The following is a 25,092-nucleotide window of genomic DNA, read 5'->3' on the forward strand; positions in this document are numbered from 1 at the left end:
AACTCTTAAACTTAAGTTCTATGTTAATTGGCTGTTGAATACAGCCGCATATTGGTCTTAATTGGATTTAAGATTGATGTAGCGTATCGGATTGCGTGATCTCAATACAAACCAATACAGTGAATGAAGTCAATCATGTATGACCAGAAGATTGATTCAAGTTGAATACTGAATACCACCTTGTTGCAGTTGCTGCGGATGTGTTATGACCAATTGATATTACATGCTCTGGTGTTGTCTACTGCATGGCCGCAACTAATATATGTATTTTTAGTTTTCAAAGAAATAAATCAATGCTTTGTTTTAACCTTGGATATATAATCTGTGTTGAGCTCTCGACTCATTACTTTTCTCAGTTCCACTCATGCACTAGGCCAGTAGCCATGGTCCAAAGTATGCATCTAGTCCGGGGATTGAACCCTAAACACCCTGCGATCTGATTCTCTATCAACTGGGCTGATTGGCCTGGATAATTTGCGTACACTCTGATCTGCTGGAGTCAGTACCAGAGCTTTGCTTCATAATTGTGTTTGTTACTTGCAGAAATATTAAAATGTTCATTGTTGAAATATTTTTTATATTAACAGACCATAGCACTTTGAAGACTTTTAATAGTTATTGAATAAAACCCGTAATTGAAAAAATAGTTAAAGGAAGTCACTTTGATAACCCATTCCAAGAATATTTTGACTTTATATTTGAGTAACCCAATCAAAACTTCAGGAACAAGCAAGGTTGCCTAAAATTTAACCAATAAGGTTGCATAGTGGTACCAGTCTCGCATGACCTTGACCTTCAGCCTGGATTCATAGAATTGAAATCGCGGTGTGACAATAACAGCCGCAAAATGAAAAGAGACACCTCTAGAGCAAATGATTGAAAACAAAACAAATATCAGTGTCGAAAAGGAAAACAAGTTCCTACTGTTCAATCACAACTATGCACTTTAACTATTCAAATACAGAAGCCGATATGTTGAGCTCTGCACTTTTAACTGTTCAAATACAGTAAGGATCACTTAGGCGAGTCCTGATATAGCTGTTCTTCACTTTATATCAAGTATTGACATTTTCGTAAAACTTTAAATGTAATTGCTAGAAAAAATATCATGACTCTTTAATACTTTTTTAAAAGATGTATTTGTTTAAGCCCATTCAGCGTCATAAACTCACGAACAAGCTTTACATTAGCAGAATAAAAGTGTTCTCAAATAAAGCGTGAATCTCCCGCCATTTCCTGGTTTTACATTTTTACGACAAATTAATGAACACTTGTACTGAAGGGACTTATCGCCTTTCCAAAGAATTGAGAAGTAACCGACTTGACCGATTCTGAACTTGTATATAAGGGGGTTCCACAGTGCAAAAGTCGTTTAAAGGACCAAACCTAAAACTGTTTAGAAAAACAATTTTTATTTAGTTTTGAGGTCCAGTATTTAGCAAGCATAATTCATATATCCATTGCAACATATAAAGCTGTAACAAGGAGTTGAGCAAATTTTACGAAAAAAGATTTTATCAGATTTCTAATAAAAAAGCATTAACATTTTTCCGGTTATGTCTTAATACAAAAATATGTTTGTGTCAAATTGTCAGTACTTCCCAATCATCAATGTCTTGAGGCTTTGAAATGATTGCAGCTATTTAAAAAATATATATATTTGCATTTTTGTAACCTAGAAATTAAAATAATCCACAATTTGTCATTATTTTATTGAATATCATTCTTTTTTTAAAAATATATCATTAGAAACGCACAAATTATAGTCTCGGCCATTTTGACATAAAAACAAAGTTAAAAATGTCGACAGACTTTTCAGAAAAAAATGTGACTGCTTTTTGATCCAACATCTGACAAAATCTTCTTTCGTAAAATTTGGTCAACTGCTTACCTCCCAAAAACATGTCACAACAAATATATTTTTACTCCGGAAGAAGATAATTCCTCAAAACTAAATAAAACAGGAACTTTTGAAACATTTTAATTTTGGCCTTCCCAACCCATTTGTACACTGTGGAAGGCCCTTAACGATTCTTTAAATTTTTATATTCGTTATTTAAGAGTTTGTCTCACGGAGCATGCATTTTATTTTAGTTTCGGTTCCTGATTGACTTTAATGCAATATCTTGATTACTTGGAGGACTACTTTTTTCTTGTTCTGCTCGGCAGTAATGAGAAATGCGGATATTTCCTCGGGAAATAAGGAAACTGCTTGCGACTGAATGAGTCTTTAGCATGAAGTGAACTTTCTTTAGGTGTATAATAGAAGCATATAAAGATAAATGGTACATTTTCTTTAAATTTAACAATTTTGAACAATGTATTCCACTTGGAGAAAGTGTTATGCTCAACGCATTTTCAGCAAATCAAATATTGAAACTTTGGAAAGTTATCATTAATGAGAGCACTATTTTAATGCGTTAATTTTTTTAAGAAATATAACAAACCAAAATCGGCACTTGATTTAAATGTTTTAAACTTATCTCAAGATGTCTTATGTCTTTGTCACATGTTCTGATTTGAGTCAAGAACATACTATTTACGATGATAATGATGATGATGATGATGATGATGATGATGATGATGATGATGATGATGATGATGATGATGATGATGATGACGATAATGACGACGACTACGATGATGATGATGATGATGATGATGATGATGATGATGATGATGATGATGATGATGATGATGATGATGATGATGATGATGATGACGATAATGACGACGACGACGACGATGATGATGATGATGATGATGATGATGATGATGATGATGATGATGATGATGATGATGATGATGATGATGATGATGATGATGATGACGATGACGATGATGATGATGATGATCTGTCGACTTTCTGACTTTCTTTGTTGTACTGAAAAGCTTCGTTTACACAAATGCTTGGCTAAAGCATTATGTTCTCCAACGTCTAATATCTTTCTTTTTTCTTTTTATTTCAGGGTGCTAAGCGAATATCGCTTCCGTATAACCCGAACAAGCCACAAACAGTAAAGGGGATACTGAACCACCTTGACATGGACCGCATAGAGAAGGGCCCGAAAGAAATATTCAATCCTGAAATACAGAAGGAAATCCTCGTTCTAGAGGAGCAGGAGGTAACAAGAATGGTCTGAGTTAACAACGTTCCGATTGTTCACTACTTTGGTAACGTCATCGTTGTTTACTTTCATATCGTTACTGCTCTGGAAGTTTAATGCATACACTTTTCATCTGCAGTACATTTTTTACATTTATTCATTTTTCTTATAGGATTTGAGACAACCGTTTCAGCTGTACTATTTGTATTCAATGACAGTACATATTGTCAACATAAGGGAAATACTGTTTCCCGAGGTGAAGCCGAGGGTAACAGTATTTACCCGAATGTTGACAATATGTACTGTCACACTGGAAGCCATGCAATATTTATTTTATTAAACCGAACACAGTTACATTTTATACAAATAAAAAGATGTTTCACCATTACACAACTTTAAAGTTTAATCAATTTATTCTGTTATTATTGTTTGATTTCATTAGTTGTCATTTTGCTGCACATGTCCTTTAAGAAATAATGCAAACACCGGAAGTGACCAGATTTAGAACACATTTTAATAAGCGCTTACCACCTCAGACTTGGGAAACCAAAAATGCCTATATTTAGACGCGCGTGCTATGTGACAGTATCATGTCAACCGGTCAAAACGGTACTGTCAGTGTGTGACAGTACGAAATTGCCCATGATGGGTATATGAGAAATTAACATGGGCAGGTCATGTGAGGTATAATAAAATAAAATAGCTCACCTTTAAAAGTTAACAATGATGCCGTTAACTTAACAAGGTTCTGAACAATCGGCCCACTTTTTACATTAATTGAATGACAGAGATGGCGTTATGTAGGACTGTATGTCTGGACTAGACACTAGATGATAAATTTGCAATAAAAAAGGAAAATTGTCAAAAACTTACATAAAATTGATATCGTTGTGTACAACGCATTGACTCTTTCATTGTATCACATCGCTTACGACGTATAAATCAATCGCAGTTTTTGCGTGTATTTCCAAATCGAAATATACTGGAGTTGTATACCACATAAATCCAAGTAGTTTTAAAAATGGCGTCGGTATATTTTCTGTACCAATCACATGACTTTCTAAACGTGCTAAATATACCATATCTAAACTGGGAAACCATCATGAGCTACTTTAAACGGGGAAAATCCGATTAGACAGCGACCAAATATGGTGTTAATCATGTATGATCGGTCTTATACTAGTTCGTATTGACAATTCTAGGCTTGTTTGTTGGAAATAATGTATTTGCCGATTTTGAGACCATCTGGTGTCTAGCCCCTTTAAAAGACAAAGTAAAAGCTTGTTTATGTTTTTGCAAAAGAAATAATTTAATGCATGCTGAAACACAATGAAATGCTTTGTCTGGGGAGAGTTAAGTGGAATGAAAAAATAGCACCATTGTTTATCATCTGAAACAGGAAAATACGCTATTCCCAAGAGAGGCATCTCTAGCAATTACATCGTCAGAGAATAAAATATACGTAAATAATACCTTTCAGCTGAAATGCACTGCTTGCGTGGTAAGGTTGATCTATATTGAAAGATAGGTTGTCTAATAAGAGTATCGTGCTACCAAAAGCATGCGTCAACACATTAGCAAACGTCATTTCAGTAATGCATACAATATAGGCTTAAGCACTCGGAAATGTTCACAACAGTTGAAAAAGGCTTTAATATGGGATTCAGATAAAGGATTGTACCTAGACACCTTAATGCAACATTGCATTTTGGTTTCAATCTTGACTTAGGAAATAACCTACATTTACAGCCAATGACAACTTTCGTGGGTGTTTAAAGGCCCCCCTACTGCCACTCATCCGATACACACTCCCTGTGTCACATTTTGTTTTGACATTATGTTTACAATTAGGTAGTATTCTAAGACAGTTTGATGACCTGAAGCTCGCTACGATCACTCAGCCCATTCTCAATCATTAAAATGTTACTTCATGTCATCAAACTATTACTAAAACAATAAACAGAAAACTACAGGGCTATGCAAAACCAGTAAAACTAGCTGTATCACGAAAAGTTGGCGTTATTACATTGGATCGGCCTGTGAAACACGAGAAAACAGGAGGATTAAGACTAGCTAATGTTCATGCAACCTCATAATGCAACATTGAAATATAATTTTGGAAAATAATTCTTCGACGACAGCGCCGCTGTTTATTGAATTATTTTAGCTGAACCATTGTTCATATCGTTTTATCATTTTAGTGGGTGGTTGTTCCATCGACAATTTTGGAGTCTCTGTTTAATTGTTGTTTATTGCTACAATTAAACAAGAAACGTTTGGCAAAAGTGAAACATTCAACTATAATAAAGTAATAGCATTGCCTGAATTGGTGTTTAATGTGTTCTCGTAGACCGATTGTCGCATGAATAGAGATTTCCGAAATAAGTAGATTTTATGTTTGTTTTAATTGTTTTTAAATGGTGAATTAATGCTTAAATGTTTATTATATTCTTATACAGTCGAATCTCCCTATGTCGAAGTAGTTGGAACCTCTAAAATACTTCGAGATAACGAACATTCGATACAACCGAAATGATATAAACAGTATAAATAAACAGATAAATATAAAAAAAAAACTTCAACATAACCAAACATCGAGATAACAGAGTAAGCGAGTTTCGACTGTATTTAGAATCACGCAAGCAATACATTACTGCTGGCATTCCAAAATAAAGTCCTGCTTAGTTCTAAAACATTGTAATTCTCAGAGAAAATTCATTAGGTGTTGACAAATCCATAGCATTTTAGTATGTACAGTTCATGTCGGTACACAACACGGTTAATGCACTCTCCATGAAGTGCAATAAAAGGTAGCGATGACGTCAGTGTTGATATAAAACGAGATAAATTCGCGGGATTTCAATCCATTAAATACTTACCCAAAGACAAGTTGATTCCGCAAAAACATCATGCCAGAATTTACTGTGATTGCATTTTAGGGGATTTACGCAAAACATAATTATTTATGGTATTGTGTGATTGCGTTTTTGTCTCTTAAGCGCATTTGACATAATAGTGCTACTAATACTGACAGTATCTATAATTACGAATGCGATGTTGATCAGTGTTATTTCAGTTACATTAATTGATTTCAAACCATTAATTTCTTACTCAAAGAACAGTTGATTCCGAGAAAATATCTTGCCAGAACCTACAGCCATATCTTGAATGCCAAAACCGCGTTTGCTCGAACTCTCATGAACCGATGAAAATATCTCGAGCCTCGAAATATTCGAACCAAGAGGAAATGCTTACTTTCAATATTAATAAATCAGTCCTTTACATTCAGTTTGAGCCAACGAGGAATTCGAGCCAAGCGAGTTCGAGCCAACGGGGTTCGTCTGTATTGTGATATCACGTTTTTGTCTTTTCAAAAGCATTTTACGTAACAAGAAGTGATATACGTATATGTAAGAGTTAAATTTGGCGATCTACAGAAAAAAAGAGCTCGATCAGAATCGATTTACTCAAAATTATTGAACAGAAAATTTGAACAAAACCCTCGAATTTTCTTGGCCAAAACAAAATGCTAACACCAATAATACTTTGACTCTGATGGTATCAATCATTACGGATGCGTTGTTAGTAAGTTTAACTTCAGTTTCATTACTTGATTTTATATGACTATATTGAACATTGTTAAAGTTATGGTCAATACTTTTGCATGAAGTCGACGATGCCGACAACAGCGTCGCCAAGGCAATGCCATTAATTCGACCTTAAAAAACAGACGGTAGAAAAAGATGTATTTATATTGATTACAATTATTGTAATGTCTTCATGTGCTTGTGTCTTAAATTATACGAACAATATTAGAACACGTAAATGTATGACACACATTATCAATGATATAACTCCCCCTTTTGCATACGCAATTTTTCTCAGCGCATACAAAGCCATCGTGTATCTGTTATCCATACTGTAAATATGAGGAGTTCTGGCGTTGATATGACACGCAGAATGCATGGCCTGTCTGAAACGTGGCCTGTCTGAAACATGGCCTGTCTGAAACGTGGCCTGTCTGAAACGCGGCCTGTCTGAAACATGGCCTGTCTGAAACGTGGCCTGTCTGAAACGTGGCCTGTCTGAAACATGGCCTGTCTGAAACATGGCCTGTCTGAAACGAAGCCTGTCTGAAATATGGCCTGTCTGAAACGTGGCTCGTGTTCTATTTCAGGGATCTATCAATTTCAAATTCGGTGTGATCTACGCGAAGGAGGGACAGTCATCAGATGACGAATTTCTCAGCAACGGTAATACGCTTTCTTGTTGAATGTACCAGTCAGTAATCATGAACAGCTTTGTCAGCAGTAATTTGTAATAAAAAATGCGGACCCGGTTCAATTCCGGCTTCTGGTACCTTGTGAAACCAATGAAACTGCCCTGCCTTTTCACTTATTCATGATTACGAGATGTTCATAGCCAAATTATTTTTTTGTATATTTTCGTTCGGAAGTAACCATAATTATGATTATTTATTTTTTCCAGAACGGGGAAGCGAACACTTTGAGAGATTTTTAAAACTTTTAGGCGACCGTGTGAGATTAAAAGGATGGGACAAGTTCAAAGCTGGCTTAGATGTTAAATGTGAGTGAATCTGAATAAATCAGAATGTTTTTTTTCTAGAATATTTAAACTTTTAAGAAAGGAAATATAACTGTTTTAAAACAGATATGACTTTTGTGAAAGAAAACTCATTTTGTAAAATAAATGTTAAAAAATCAATAAATCGTGAAAATAAAACGTTTGCAAGATACGGCGTGTTTCTTAAAGTATGTCATTGACATGGTATGACCCCTAACAGTCTTTAAATTTTAAACATACTGTAAATTAATGATCGTAGTTAATTACCAGACGTTGATGTTTTCCTTTGAAGCAAACACGACGGGAAAAGAATCTATATACACAGTGTATGAGGGTCACGAAATCATGTTCCATGTGTCCACAATGCTGCCATACTCCTCAGAAAACAAACAACAGGTATGAAGTGGTGTTCCTACTTTACTGTTGAAACACACACTAGGTTTGAATTGTGTTCCTTTATTTGTATTGGCACCATTGAAGGGATGGTGTATAGATGCTAACACATATTTTAATGATATGACCATATTAAATGCCGACTTGATGAGTTATAAGCGCGCTTAATGGAATTCTTCTACTGCGTGCATACAGGATAATCGCAAGATATAATACGATCAATACTTATATTGACATTTAAAATAAGTATTCATCACGATTAAAAATTAACAGTATATTCTGCAATTGGGTATTTGTTCTTAAAGAAATGTAACCGACAACATACGTTTATATAAAATAATAATAAATTTGTAACGTCGTATATCATTGGTCAAAAGACGTCGCGCTTATCCAATCGGAGCGCAACTTTGAACTAAACAATTACGTCACAATTTGTTGCGTGTTAAACAATATGAACGTCAAGTTTTATCTATACTAAGGTCTAGGCGAATGTAAATAGTACAACACATATTGCACGCAGGATAAATTGCCGCTTCTTATTATTTGAGTTTTAAAATTGTATTTTACTCATAGAATATCATTTTCTCCCACCTCAGATAAGAAGATCCAATAATTTAACCATGCTAGAAATTCTAATCTTGCCCACGGGCGAAGATAAAATGCCCGTATGGAACTCCTTTTTAATGGTCACCACATTGTAATTACCCCCCTTGTAGAAGACAGTCGTCTGTAGCATCATGGAAATCTTGTCTTGAGGCAATATTTAGAACACTAATTAAGTATTTCGCCAGTGTGGCAGAAAAAGTACCTACCATAGCCGCTCGTGTAAGAGCCTCGGTAAACCTCGTTTCCGCAAAACACTCTCGGGTCGGTATGAACCGTTCTTACACTCTCGGCCATGGAAGATACTTATAATCCTTAGGTTGAAATGAATGAATGGTCTTGATGAGTAACTGATCCTGTTTAAATTGCAACATAATATTTCTAAGTGTACTCTTAACGATTGTGTAAATGAAAAGAAAATTCCAATTTAAATTGAAGAACATTATATCATCAAATACATTTGATAGCTTTATGGTATTCATTACCTTGTCATTTGGTTTCAGGTGGAAAGGAAAAGGCACATCGGCAACGACATTGTAAACATAATATTCTGGGATGGCGACCCAACAACGATACCTTCGTTTAAACCCGGGATGATGAAGACACGCTTTACACGTATCCTTCAGTTAAGATAAGATTAGAAAAGATAAGATAAATATAAAAAATATTTTACACGTATCCTTTAGAAAAGATAAGATTTGAATAGAATAGATAAGGTAAACATACCCCATAGTTTACACTTATCCTTCAGATAAGATAACATTAGATTAGAAAAGATAAAAAACCCCATATATTTAACACATATCCTTCAGATAAGATGAAAAATCCCACGTTTTATACATATTCTTAAGATGAGATATAATTAGGTGTGCTAAAATATAAGACACTTTTTATTCCTGTCCTTTAGGGAAAATAGATTATATCGGATAATAATAAGTCATTTTTTATACGTTTCCTTCAGATAATATAATTAGGTAAGATAACACAACATCAGATAAAACAAAACCTAGATGAGATAAGACCGACTTATTTAAAAATATCACATAATTCGCAAAATATCTGTATCTAAAGCTCTATTTATTTTATTAAAAAACACTTCTACTTATATCAATTTATTCTATGAAGTCGACTGATCATATATGGATTTGTTGTATTATTATGTTGCCTAAAAGGGTTTAATTCTACGTAAACCATTTAGGTTTGTATGGCGATAAGCAAATTCAGGAAAACAGCGTGGTCTTTTGGGCATTTATTGTAATCAAATATAAATTGCAGATGCAATTTACTGGACATTCCCTGCTATCTGGCCAGTGCGTCTTCTCTTTTGTATATTAGATCTCACGGCACCGATAAAACGTAAGCTTGATCAATACTGGTGTCTTTGATAAGCGGTCGTACAATCTCTTTTCCGGTCATTTCTAAATGCGCTAAATGACAGCATAACTGTACCAAGCCATCAATCCGGTCAATAATAGGCTATTAGCGTAAAACCGCTTCAGTATTTGGACCTTCATAAAGCTTGTAGGGTGAGTCTCTAAGATAATTATTATTTCACGCCGGGTAATAAGTATAATTGATGTACCCAGTAATTCATGTTACATTGAAGGAGATTCGCTTCCCTCAAATTGCAATCGTTTCATTTACACACGTCAGTTTCCCTTCGAAAAGAACCTCGGATGTATATAGACGGTATACAATGAACGAATTCTGTACATTTAACAAGGTTGCAAATAGATCGCGTAGCAGTACTAGGATATATAAACGTTGTCTTCAATCTCGTGAGTTTATTGCTATTGTAAAGTAACTTAATTGAAACCCGATATTGGCAGGTGACGTTTTGACTAATTGCTGTAGGTAAGGGAACCATAATTATCTATAAATATCCGTTCCTCTTGGTTCCTCATCGAAATAATTTAAGATTCTTCGGCTGGCTTTCAATTCACATTAACGTACTTTAAAAAAAGGTCTTTCCATTCGCTATTTATTAAACCGAAAAGCACCACCCGTCCAATTGTGCAACCCCAACACATTAAATCTTTTAATACATCAAGTCAAAAAGTAGATTTCACCACACCTAATTTCGATATGCTGTACTAAAGTCTGTAGGCCCCACAACCTAAAACCCATTTACGAAGACTAGTTCAGGAAATGGTTTTATTTTGTCTGTAACATTGTAGTTTAGTAAGAAATATTTGTATTGTACCTGGCAATCATTTCAAGGACACGCATACCAATGCGAGCTGCGAGCACATCTCAATTGATCAGTGACAAAATAGCTGATGTCAGGCAAATGTCTGTTAATTTCCAATGTTTTGGTTTCGTAATCAATGAATCAATGACGCGCGAGCGACTAAATTGTCGAGTGTTAACATGATATCATTGAATAGCGGAAATTAAGAATTGATCATGAATAACTGTGCGTGCAAAATAAGCTTTAATGGAGTTTGCACATTCACGTTTATCTCATACGTAGCTGGCGATTGATCTTTTGCTCTTGATTTAGAGCTGTTGGGATATGTGAAAAGAAGAAAAGAAGTTCAAACCAAAATAGATCATCACTTCTACTACAACCCACGTCCAATTAGTTCCTTTTAATGAGTATATTGATGTTATGTCCCATTCTATTTTAATGAGTATATTGATGTTATGTCCCATTCTATTTTAATGAGTATATTGATGTTATGTCCCATTCTATTTTAATGAGTATATTGATGTTATGTCCCATTCTATTTTAATGAGTATATTGATGTTATGTCCCATTCTATTTTAATGAGTATATTGATGTTATGTCCCATTCTATTCTAACGAGTATATTGATGTTATGTCCCATTCTATTTTAATGAGTATATTGATGTTATGTCCCATTCTATTTTAATGAGTATATTGATGTTATGTCCCATTCTATTTTAATGAGTATATTGATGTTATGTCCCATTCTATTTTAATGAGTATATTATTGTTATGTCCCATTCTATTTTAATGAGTATATTGATGTTATGTCCCATTCTATTTTAATGAGTATATTGATGTTATGTCCCATTCTATTTTAATGAGTATATTGATGTTATGTCCCATTCTATTTTAATGAGTATATTGATGTTATGTCCCATTCTATTTTAATGAGTATATTGATGTTATGTCCCATTCTATTTTAATGAGTATATTGATGTTATGTCCCATTCTATTTTAATGAGTATATTGATGTTATGTCCCATTCTATTTTAATGAGTATATTGATGTTATGTCCCATTCTATTTCGATGAGTATATTGATGTTATATCCCATTCTATTTCGATGAGTATATTGATGTTATGTCCCATTCTATTTTAATGAGTATATTGATGTTATGTCCCATTCTATTTTAATGAGTATATTGATGTTATGTCCCATTCTATTTTAATGAGTATATTGATGTTATGTCCCATTCTATTTTAACGAGTATATTGATGTTATGTCCCATTCTATTTTAACGAGTATATTGATGTTATGTCCCATTCTATTTTAATGAGTATATTGATGTTATGTCCCATTCTATTTTAATGAGTATATTGATGTTATGTCCCATTCTATTTTAATGAGTATATTGATGTTATGTCCCATTCTATTTTAACGAGTATATTGATGTTATGTCCCATTCAATTTTAACGAGTATATTGATGTTATGTCCCATTCTATTTTAATGAGTATATTGATGTTATGTCCCATTCTATTTTAATGAGTATATTGATGTTATGTCCCATTCTATTTTAATGAGTATATTGATGTTATGTCCCATTCTATTTTTAACGAGTATATTGATGTTATGTCCCATTCTATTTTAACGAGTATATTGATGTTATGTCCCATTCTATTTCAATGAGTATATTGATGTTATGTTCCATTCTATTTTAATGAGTATATTCAAGTTTCGTTAGAGGTATGTGGATAATTAAATATATATTTTTCTCAATTACTTTCCTCATAACATTCCAACATTTTGCTTTTCTTTGATTGTTCTTCAGGTTTGCCAGCACAAAAGTTATTTTTTTAAGAATATTAGATTTGATTTATATTGATTGGCAGGCAGTTATTTTAGATCATTCGTTAATGAGACGAAAATATCTTGATAAGATAATATCACTTTTATTCTCGTCATAAGTTCATCTCTTCAAGAATTCTTTGAAGTGATTTGGATTATGAATTACGTTTTGTCTTAATTTCCTGAGATATTTCATGTTAAACGTCGTAATTTACATTTATTTTAGGGAATTCATTAATGTTTAAATTGTGCGGTTTATCATTAAGAAAGGTCAATCCTACTTGAAGTTAAAGAAATAATTCCATTGACTGCCGTTCGACTCAAGCGTACATTGATAGGTTTTAATCAAGGACACGAACCGCAGATATTCAAATAAGCACGACTGAAAGTCATATTCAATTCGGCCTTTATATGTTTAGACAATGAAGAAAAATTATACTATTAATTGTTATCAATAAAAGACAAAGATATAATAGGATATCAGGTTTCCGTTTATTTGCACCAAACCGAAACATATGCGAAATAAATACAACGTTTTACTTTTTAGTATTTTAACACACACATACCTAGGCTTGACATGGGACTTCTGAATGATTTAACTTGGTATAAGCACTAAGGTGATTAAACTTTGTTGTTTTAAGTACTTGTTGTTAATAGTAGTATGAATAGTTCGAGGGCAAAATCGTTTTGATAGTAAATGAAGGCAATATAGTATTTTTCGGTTTAAACAGGGGCTGTGTTTCTAAAGAATCTTAGTAAAAAAATTCAAATTAGTGACAAATTGCTTATATTCTAAGGTGATTTGAAAGGAAAGTAACACTGTTTACTACCAAAATATGAAAATAAGCAAAAAAGCAGAATTAAAAAACGATCCTAAATCATCACTGCGTTAAACATGTTCACTAAGAAGCTTTGTAAATACGGGCCCTTGTGTGTGTGTTTTTTTTTATTTATTTGCCCTCCTGCCTGCTCAGATAGCGCTGCTTGTAACTGACAGGTGTATCCTGTTATCTTATTTATAGAAGGTGTCCATGATTCGTACCTCAACTATTGTCTTTGCCATTCTCTATTCTTGAAACCTTGAATTTAAAAACTACAAAAACCAAACGCAACAATAACAAAAAAAAATGACAAATTAACAGAGTTCTAAGGCATTTTTCTTTGCTAACGAGGCAAGCCAACATTTTCTTAATTGAATTTTCCCTGCATGCGCTGACGTCCTCGAATGGTTCCAAATTATTGATCATTTCACGTGTTTCAAATATTAAGTTCGCCATTCTCTTAAAAGTAGGAATTGACTGTTTTTGCTTCAAGTTTTCTCTTGAATTCTCTATCGACCACAACCTAGTTCTTTACTTATTTGACAATCACATTAGAAATATGTGTCTGTGAATAGTAAATGAATGACAATGTTCCATTACATGGAATAAATTGTCCCTTTGACAATACCGTGAATATATTCTGTTTCGCCATTCAACAGCTTTGTGATAAATTTCAGGTTTCTAGTTTCAATATGTGCAAGCAATACGAACTGTGATACTAGATAATTTTAATGCGTTGTACAACGGTTATTACTTACACGCAATTCAAGTAACACAATGATTTATAAAACATATGTACAGGTTTCCATGTTGAGAACATATTTTCTCCCACCTCAGAGAAGTAGATACAATAATTTAACCATGCTAGAAATTCTTATCTTGCCCACGGGCGAAGATAAAATGCCCGTATGGAACTACTTTTTAATGGTCACCACATTGTAATTACCTCCCTTGTTGAAGGCTGTCGTCTGTAGCATCATGGAAATCTTGTCTTATGGCAATATTTATAACACGTATTAAGTATTTCTCGCTTTAAATGTCACCATAAAACAGTTTTCACGCACCTTTCAAGAAATAATGCTTCACTCTTCTTAGAACTATTTAAAGACCGATCTGACTATTAACATAATCTGAATCACTGCGCGCATATCTATGACAACCACGATTTATCGCATATCCATACGCAATTATTTTCACTAAGCACAAAAGAGTTTCAGCAAAAAATACATTTTTGCTTAATTTTGTTTAACTGAGGTGGGAGAAAGGGCATCTACCATAGCCGCTCGTGTAAGATAGGTTCATCCCGACCCTCGCGCACGGTGTTTTGCGGAAACTCGGTAAACCTCGTTTCCGCTAAACACCCTAAGCTTGGGTCGGAATGAACCTATCTTGCACTCTCGGCCATGGAAGATACTTATAATCTTCTTCTTTTATTAATATTGTATTAAATTCCAAAAGGATAAATACATGTCGAAAACAATGGTTTCTTATGAAGGATACCGAGTTTAATTTGAAAGAAATGCGAATAAATCACGGCATTTCTACCTAATGAGACTATAGTAGATCACAGTATATTCTTTTAGCATTCACCAATCTTTTTTTTATTTTTGCGCTTTCTGCTATTAAATACACGGTTACAATTTTCTTATCAATAATTGATATTTTCCATAAGTGCATTATAAAGTAAGCAGTTAAAGGTTTATCATTCAAAATTGATGTTTGGTATATATGTGTATGTATTGATTTTGAATAGGAGTGTCACTTTAATTATCGAGTTATGTCGAATTACTTAAGTAACATTATTATCTACCTCAACAAAGTTTGACCAATTTCCAGTAACTGTCATTGACCATTTCCGTTCGGGAATAACCACTTTTGTATTTTGAATCAGTCAAATGAAATGATTACTCGGGCAATTCATATGTTGTAATCTGGTCCTTGTCAATACAAAGTCGTTAATTTCAAAATTCGATTTGTTTGAATTAGAACGTTATACCCGCTTTTAATTCATCTATCTAAGTAAAATTTCTGATAAAGCTTTAAAAGCATCAATATTATATACCGAGAGCTAGTTTATATGTATGGATACACTCGTACAAGTTCACTTATGATACAGAGTTACAGTCCATTAGTGAAAGTTGAGAGACATAGGATTCTACATATGATGGTGAATGTAAATTTGATGTTGTTTTTTTCTAAGAATGCTTATTGTAAATAATGGTTTTGTTAGCACATAGAATGTGAACCAGTCACATTAAACTAATGCTCATTGTGTTTCTATACCAGAGAATGTACAGTTAATGCTATCCTATTCATGTTGAAATTGTCATCTGTTGATTTATAAGTTTGCGTTTTATAAAAATATAAACTAGAGTACAAATTATTCAACCAGCCTGTTAAATCAATCATGTGTTCAAAATTTATATGCTACGATGTATCGGAATAACACTTCCATTTAAAATACAGCTTATCAATTTAGTGTAAGAAGTCGATTGAAAATAAATGGCATTGCTTTTTTATCGGGTTGCCTAAAACAATTTTAAACTGTAAAGGAAGACGCACTATTTGAACATTTTAAATTTGTATGGCGAGTAGGAAATTCCGAAAGACAGCCAGACATTTTGGCATTTATTGTTATCAAATATAAATTGCAGATGCAATTTGCTGGACATTCCCCGCTGTCTGACCAGTGTGTCATCTCTTTTGTATATTAGCTCTTACAGCACCGATAAAAGCGTAAGCTTGATCAATACTGAAGTGTCTTTGATAAGCGGTCAGACAATCTCTTTTCCGGTCAATTCTGAATACGCTAAATGACAACATAACTGTACTAAGCCATCAATCCGGTCAATAACAGGCTTTTCAGTATAAAAATGCTCCAGTTTTTCGTCGTATATAAAGCTGGGAAGGTACGTCCTAAAGATAATTATTATTTCACGCCGTGTTATAAGTATGATTGAAGTAGTTCATGTAACTTTGAAGGAGATCGCTACCCTCAAATTACAAGCGTTTTCTTCACAAACACTTGAAGCACCTAATCTATTCTCCTACAAAAACAACCTCGGACGTAAATGGACGGTCTACCATGAGCAAATTCTTTACATTTGGTTTAACAAGGCTACAAAAAGATCGCGTAGTAGTATAAGGATTTATAGCCAGTGTTATCAATCTCGCTAGGTAATTGCTAGTGTAAAGTTAATAAAATCGAGCCCGATATCCGCTCAGGACGTTTGACTATTAAGGGAAGGTATTGTCTTTTAGGCACCACATTCTTTTTTCTTCGTATTTTTCTATAACCATTCGCACCCTTTCGTTCCCAACCGAGATTGTATTAAGATTCTTCGAATATTTGTCAAATTCACATTGACGTCGCAATCCTATAAACATATTTGAAATAAAATGGCCTTTCCATTAGCACTTTTTTAAACCGCATAACACCATCTGTCCAATTTCGCAACCCTACCACATCAAATCTTTTAACACATCATGATAAAAAAGGAGATCTCACGATACCTGATTTCTATTTGCTGTACTAAAGTCTGGAGACCGCACAACCTAAAAACTGTTTACGAAAGATCTTTCAGGAAATGGTTTTATTTTGTCTGTAACATTGTGGTTAAGTTATGAATGTTTGTATTGTGATTGACAATCATTTCAAGGACGTGCATACCAACTGCGAGCACATCTTGATCAGTGGCAAAATAGCTGATTTCAGGCAAATGTCTGTTAATTTCCAATGTTTTGGTTTCGTAATCAATGAATCAATGACGTGCGAGCGACTAAATTGTCGAGTGTAAACATGATATCATTGAATAGCGGAAATTAAAGAGCGATCACGAATAACTGTGCGTGTAGTATAAGCTTTAACTGAGGTTGCACATTGACGTTTATCTCATACATAGCTGGTGATGGTTCTTCTGATGTAGGTTTTAAATGGATTTAACATCAAAAGGTCCAAAAATCGGCAAAGTCAGTATTTTCTAGAATTGTCAATGCGAGCAAGTAGGATGCCAATAGTACATATATTTTTACAATAATAAACGCTGTTGCTGTTTCATCTGTGTTTCCCTGTTTAAAACAAGAGCATAATGGTTTCCCGGTTTAAATTATATCTGTTCATGAGTACAGATAAATATACCGACTCTATTTTTAAACTTACTGTAATTTACGTGGTAGACATCCCCAATACATTTCGATTTTGATAACTGCGCAAAAACTGCGAAAGATTCATGTGTCGTAAGCGATGTGATACATCAGGAAGTAAAATTCAATGTGATTTACACAACGATGTCAATTTCATGAAAGCATTTGACTTTTTTTCTTGCAATCCTATCATCTGGTGTCTAGTCCCTTTAAGCTGTTGAGAAATGCGAAAAGTACGTTCAGACCAGATCAGAATTCCAATTATGTCATTGCCTTCGTCCAACTAGTTCATTTAAATGAGTATATTTAGGTTATGTTAAGGGTATGTGGATAGTTTAAAACGTTCTTAATTAAGTGGCTGATAGCATTCCAACAATTTGCTTTTCTTTGGTTGTTCTTCAGGTCTGCCAGCACTAATGTCCTTGCTTTAAAAATATTAGATTTGATTTCTATTGATTGGCAGACAGCTATTTTAGATCATTGGTTAATGAGACGAAAATATCTTGATATAAAAGTATCCCTTTTATTTTCATCATAATTCCATCTCAGCAGAATTCTTAGAAGTGATTTGGATTATTAATTATGTCTGGGTTTAATTTCCTTCGTGATACAAGATATTACATGCAAAACATCGTAACTTACATCAATAATACGAGGTCCATTAATGTTCATAATTTATCATTAAGACATACCAATGCTATTTGTAGTTCAAAAATAAATTTAATTGGCTCCCGTTCGACAGAAGCTAGCCTTGATATGTTATACTCCAGGGAACTGACCCAAGACAGTTTCAAATATATCTCATTCAAGTTCCTGATCATTCAATTTGCACGGCTGAAAGTCATTTTTCGGTTCGCCCATTATTCTGTTTTGACACTGAAATTTTTTTTATATAAATAGTAATTAATAATAGACAAAACATGATATATGATATCAGGTTTCCGATTATTTCAGACAAGCCGAAACAAAGGAGAAATATAAAAAACAATTACTTTTTGGTATTTTATCACAAACATGCTTAGCCTTCTCATTGCAATTCTGAATGATTGGCTTGTATAATGTACAAAAATAACAACGCTTTTTTAGCTCGACTATTCGAAGAAAAGGTGGGCTATACTACTCGCCACAGCGTCGACGTCGGCGTCGGCGTCCGGTTAGAGTTTTAGGGCAAGTTGGGATTTCCACTTATAAGTCCAATACTCTACATTCAATTGACTTAATACTTCACACAGTTGTTCAGGGCCATCACATGATGAGGTAAGATAACTCCATATTATTCTTTACACAGATTATGGCCCCTGTTTGACTAAGGAACTTAGGTTAAAGTTTTTGGGCAAGTTGGAATATTTATTAATAACTTCTATATCCTTTGTTCAAACGACTAAATACTTCACACAGTTGTTAAGGACCATCACACAATGAGGTTACATAACTCCATATTATACTAAATACAGGTTATGAGCCCTGATTGACTTAGGTTAAAGTTTTAGGGCAGGTTAAAGTTTTAGGGCAAGTTGGGATTTCACTTAAAACTCCAATACCATTAATTCCATTGACTTAATACTTTACACAGTTGTTCAGAGCCATCACATAATGAGGTTAGATAACTCCATAATATCTTTTATACAAATTATGGCCCCTGATTGACTATGGAACTTAGGTTAAAGTTTTAGGCAGGTGCGGATATTGTTTAATAACTTCTATACCCTTCATTCAATTGACTTAATACTTCACACAATTGTTCAGGACCATCACCAAATGAGGTTACATACCTCCATATCATTAATACAAGTTATGGCCCCTGATTGACTTAGGTTAAATTTTTAGGCAAGTAAAAGTAATGGGCAAGTTGGGATTTAAAATAAAAAAGAACAACTTCTATAACGTTCATCAAATGCACTAAATAAAATTCAAAATTATTTACGACCATCTTACAACAAGAAACATAACTCCGTTTTAAGCCAAAATACAAATTATGGCCCTTGAATTTTTTTATTTTTTCATTTCCTTTGAAAGGCATATTTGTATACTCTTAACCACATTTTCATAATGGGAAATCAAGTTATTTGAATGACTTGCGTCATTGTTTGGGCGGGCTAGTTGGAGAGCAGCATCAAAGTCACCTTATGTATCGAATGATTTTAGTTAGGTTTGACATAAAGAGACCAAACATGGTATTATTACATCGTTATTGTATTCTAAGTCAAAGCGGCGTAGTCGAGCCCGCTGTCTTACGACGGCTCTTGTTACGTTATTGTTTTTAGTTGTAGTATGAATAATTCGAGGGCAAAATGGCGTTGACAGTTAAAGAAGGCAATCTGGTGTTCTGTTTTAGCAGGTGTTTTTGGGTTTTTGCTTCATTTGCACTGCTGTCTGTTCCCATAATACTGCTTGTAGCAAAACTATGTCTCCTGTTATCTAATTGAAAGTGTCCATGATTCGTACCATAACAATTGTCTTTGTTCTTTTCTATTCTTGTAGCCTTGAATTTGAAAACGATGATTACAAAACATAACAAAAACAAAAAATGACAAATTAACAAGTTCTGAGGGATTTTTCTTTGCTAACGAGGCAAGTCATCATTTCCTTTAATTGAATTTTTCCTGCATGCGCAGACTTCTGCAAATGCTTTCAAATTATTGATCATTAGTTCACGTGTTTCAAATATTAAGTTTGCCATTCTCTTAAAAGTAGGATATTAGTGATTTTGCTTCAAGTTTTCTCTTGAATTCTTTTTCAACCACAACCTAGTTCTTAACTTATTTGAATATCACTTTAGAACCATATCACCGCGTGTGTCTGGGAATAGTTAATGAAGGACAATGGTTCGATTCATGGAATGAATTGTCCCTTTGACAATACCGTGAAGATAGTTTGAGCAACAATAGTGTGCCATGATATTTTAACAGAACCTTATTCAGATATTTCCTCCATTCAACAGCTTTATGATTAATTTTAGGACTATAGCTGAAACCAGGTTCAACGTGTGAATGCAATACAAACTGTGATACTAAATATATATGATATAATGCCTTGTTGCACGATTTTAACTTTCACGCAATGCTACTTATATAATGATGAATAACACATCTATACAAGTTTCCATGTTGAGAACATATTTTCTCCCACCCCAGATAAGTAGATCCAAATATTTGGCCATTTTTGAAATTCTTATCTTCCCCACAGGCAAAGATAAAAAGTACCCGTATAAAACTACTTGTTACTGTTATCACGCAATTACCTCACTTCTTGAAGACCGTCGTATTTGGCATCATGGAAACCTTGTCTTGTGGCAAATTTCACAATCCAAATGAATCATATCTCCTTCAAATGGCACTAAAATCAGTTCACGATGCATTCACAAAATAATGCTGCAATCTCCTCAGAACGATTTTAATATTTTAATCACTGCGCGCATTTATATGACACCCGCACATTATCAAATATCTATATGCGAATTATTTTCACTACCAACAAAAGAGTTTCAGCGAAAAAAAAATACATCTTAACTTTATTTTTGTTTAATTCAGGAGGGTAAAAGGCATCAACCACAGCCGCTCGTGTAAGAAACATGTAGGTTCATCCCAACTCTTGCGCAGGGTGTTCTACGGAAACTCGGTAAGCCTAGTTTCCGCAAAATGTCCTCCGTTCGGGTTGGGTTGAACCTATCTTCCACTTTTGGCCTTGGAAGATACTTAAAATCTTACACGAGCGGTCATGCAAGATACTTTAATCTTCTTCTTATTATCATTTTTTTTAAATCATTTATTGACGATCGAGATATGTCTAAATAATTTGGTAGCATAAACTTCTAATTTACCTGAACAAAGTTTGACCAATTTCGATTTACTATCGTTTACCATTTCCGTCTGCGGAATCATCAAGTTTGTATTTTGAATAAGACAGCCAATTATATAAAATAGTTTTATAAATTGTATAAGCCATCTATTCTTTGTAAATACAAAATCGTTCATTTCAAAATAGTTTGCTTTTTTTCATCTTTCGTCGGCACCTCTCCTATACAAAGTGGGTAATAAAGCTTTAACAGCGTGTTTATCTGAATGGACATATTGATACAATTCAACTTATGATACAGAGTTACTCTTCTTCTTATTATCATTTTTTTTAAATCATTTATTGACGATCGAGATATGTCTAAATAATTTGGTAGCATAAACTTCTAATTTACCTGAACAAAGTTTGACCAATTTCGATTTACTATCGTTTACCATTTCCGTCTGCGGAATCATCAAGTTTGTATTTTGAATAAGACAGCCAATTATATAAAATAGTTTTATAAATTGTATAAGCCATCTATTCTTTGTAAATACAAAATCGTTCATTTCAAAATAGTTTGCTTTTTTCATCTTTCGTCGGCACCTCTCCTATACAAAGTGGGTAATAAAGCTTTAACAGCGTGTTTATCTGAATGGACATATTGATACAATTCAACTTATGATACAGAGTTACTTACATTCAAGAAGTGAAAACATAAAATACATGGGATTCTTTATATCATGATGAATGTTCATTCGGTGTGTTTTTTTCTAAGAACGTTACGCTCACTGTAAATAATAGCTTTGTTAGCACATATAATGTGAACCAGTCACATTAAACTAATGCACAATGCGTATCCATACCACATGATGTACACTAATGATATCTTATTCTGGTTTAAGTTGTCGTCTGTTGATTTATAGGTGTGTGTTTTTTTATAAACAGATTACACCTTATTCAATCAGCCTGTCGTATGCATTATGTGTTCCAAATGTATTTCGACAATGCATAGAGAAGAAGAGTAAAGGCCCTCAGACCTTTGTACCGCACATCGAAATCAGGTATCCTGCGGTCTACCTTTGGACATGACATGTTAAAAGAATTTATGAGTCAGTTTAAAATAGTTCGAAATAAAATACCACTTCATTTAAATACGGTCATAAGATTGTTACAAAGAAACCGTTCAGTGTAAAGCATGTACATTTGAAAGGCGTTTAGAAAATGACGAAACACGGCTTGGTCTGTTAGGCCATTTTTGTTATCAAACAGAACATAACAGAACATGTATTGTTAACTTGAATATATACAGTTCATCGTTATTACAATAACATAACACATGGCATGGCAATAATTAATAAATGCGAGAGTGCATAAACATATATAAAGACATCAATGGTTTCAACATTTTAAAAGCAATAAAATTTAAGTATTATTATTCAAAGCGTTATATCGTAGCTTAAAAGCATGTTTGTAATACAAAGCTAGTTTCCGTAGACATGCAGTATTCTTAGAGTGTAATAATTGAATAAATTAAACATATTTGGTCTTGCATAGTAAAATTTATTTATGTATGTTTTCCTAATATTATTATATTGCGGACAAACCGTGATAAAAAAGTGATATTCGTCTTCAATATCATTACGAAAACATCAAACACATTTATGTTAATTTCTTTCCATATTAACATATCTGCCTCTTTTAACATTTAACATATTAGAGGACCATCTTAACCTAGCAATAAAATTCGTAAGTCTATAGCTATACAATTTATCTATATACAATGACATCAAATATAATTCAGACTCGGAGATTCATTTTGCTGGAGATTCCCCGCTGTCTGGCCATTGCGACTTCTCTTGTGTCCATTAACGCTCACGTCAGCGATAAAACCCTCAGCTTGATCAATATTGATGGACTGTGAAGTGTCATTAATGCGAGCTCAGTCAGCCTCTTTTCCGGTCATATCTGAATGCGCTAAACGACGACATATCCGTACCAGTCCACCAAGCCGGTCAATTATTGTAAAGCTAACACAAGTTTGTCCGTACAATACCCTTGGCCGTATTACAGAACTGCATTTTTTTTTAAATGTTATAGTTTATACTAAAGACTTACGCAACAAACTGGTGTTTAATTCTTTTTAGACTTAAATTTTCATGGATTAACTAATGAATATACCCTAGGCATAAATCTTTCTGCCAAAAGAATAAAGCAGAAAAAGGTAGATATTCAACTTTCTAATTGCTTTTGAAATTACAATCCCTGACCTTTAGAATATATGTATTTAATTCATGTTTCATTGGAGGAGTTTCGTATCCTCTTAACACACTATGCCGTGTATTGCTTTGTCCTAGTACAATGTGATTGCGTGATAGAGAAAAGTCAATATTTTGTATTTTTCTTTGTGGATTTAAAAAAAAAATGTCAGTATTTTGCTGGCAACATTGTCGTGTATAAAGAATCATTAAAGGTTGATAATATCAATACAAATATAGGACGATACTTCCCATTGACAAAACCTCCCATGTCACTTTTGCCTAGGTGAACAAACCCACCGAAATCTTTTTGACAAGGTTGACTAAACATACCAGATCATTTGGACATGACGGATAAACATCCCAGATCCTTTTGACACTCAACGCCCTCTAACAGTTAGGTAACAATCATTTATTTTTTAGACGTAAGTTGATAACTTGTGAAAACACCTTTGATGTGATGATAAATTTGTGTCCATCTTGACAAACATTTATGGGATCTAATGTCAAGGATGTAATGTTTTGTCTACAAGCTTATCATCATGTTGTGGGATGTTTTGTCCATAAGCTTATGATAAAGTGGGAGTCCATCCTGACAAACATTTATGGGATCTAATGTCAAGGATGTAATGTTTTGTCTACAAGCTTATCATGATGATGTGGAATGTTTTGTCCACAAGCTTATAATAAAGTGGGAGTCCATCCTGACAAACATTTATGGGATCTATTGTCAAGGATGTAATGTTTTGTCTACAAGCTTATAATGATGATGTGAAATGTTTTGTCCATAAGCTTATAATAAAGTGGAAGTCCATCCTGACAAACATTTATGGGATCTAATGTCAAGAATGTAATGTTTTGTCTACAAGCTTATCATCATGATGTGGGATGTTTTGTCCACAAGCTTATTATGATGTGGGATGTTTTGTCCACAAGCTTATCATGATGTGGGATGTTTTGTCCATAAGCTTATCATGATGTGGGATGTTTTGTCCACAAGCTTATCATGATGTGGGATGTTTTGTCCACAAGCTTATCATGATGTGGGATGTTTTGTCTACAAGCTTATCATGATGTGGGATGTTTTGTCTACAAGCTTATCATGATGTGGGATGTTTTGTCCACAAGCTTATCATGATGTGGGATGTTTTGTCCACAAGCTTATCATGATGTGGGATGTTTTGTCCACAAGCTTATCATGATGTGGGATGTTTTGTCCACAAGCTTATCATGATGTGGGATGTTTTGTCCACAAGCTTATCATGATGTGGGATGTTTTGTCTACAAGTTTATCATGATGTGGGATGTTTTGTCTACAAGCTTATCATGATGTGGGATGTTTTGTCCACAAGCTTATAATAATGTGGGAGGTTTTGTCCACCTGGTCAAAA

The 25,092-nt window shown here is 33.8% G+C and overlaps 1 protein-coding gene across 1 annotated transcript in view; it reads left to right on the forward strand.

Annotated features, from left to right (window-relative positions):
• Nucleotides 1–25,092, forward strand: part of LOC128223386 (GTPase-activating Rap/Ran-GAP domain-like protein 3) — a 131,201-nt gene that overhangs the window by 56,383 nt on the left and 49,726 nt on the right. Inside the window, exons 6-10 of the mRNA XM_052932667.1 lie at nt 2,970–3,125; nt 7,285–7,360; nt 7,596–7,694; nt 7,984–8,087; nt 9,191–9,302. Of these exons, the coding sequence (XP_052788627.1) occupies nt 2,970–3,125; nt 7,285–7,360; nt 7,596–7,694; nt 7,984–8,087; nt 9,191–9,302 (547 nt within the window). The remainder of the gene's footprint in view (nt 1–2,969; nt 3,126–7,284; nt 7,361–7,595; nt 7,695–7,983; nt 8,088–9,190; nt 9,303–25,092) is intronic.

This window comes from Mya arenaria, chromosome 17, assembly GCF_026914265.1.
Source record: "Mya arenaria isolate MELC-2E11 chromosome 17, ASM2691426v1".
Classification (NCBI taxonomy): Eukaryota; Metazoa; Mollusca; class Bivalvia; order Myida; family Myidae; genus Mya; species Mya arenaria.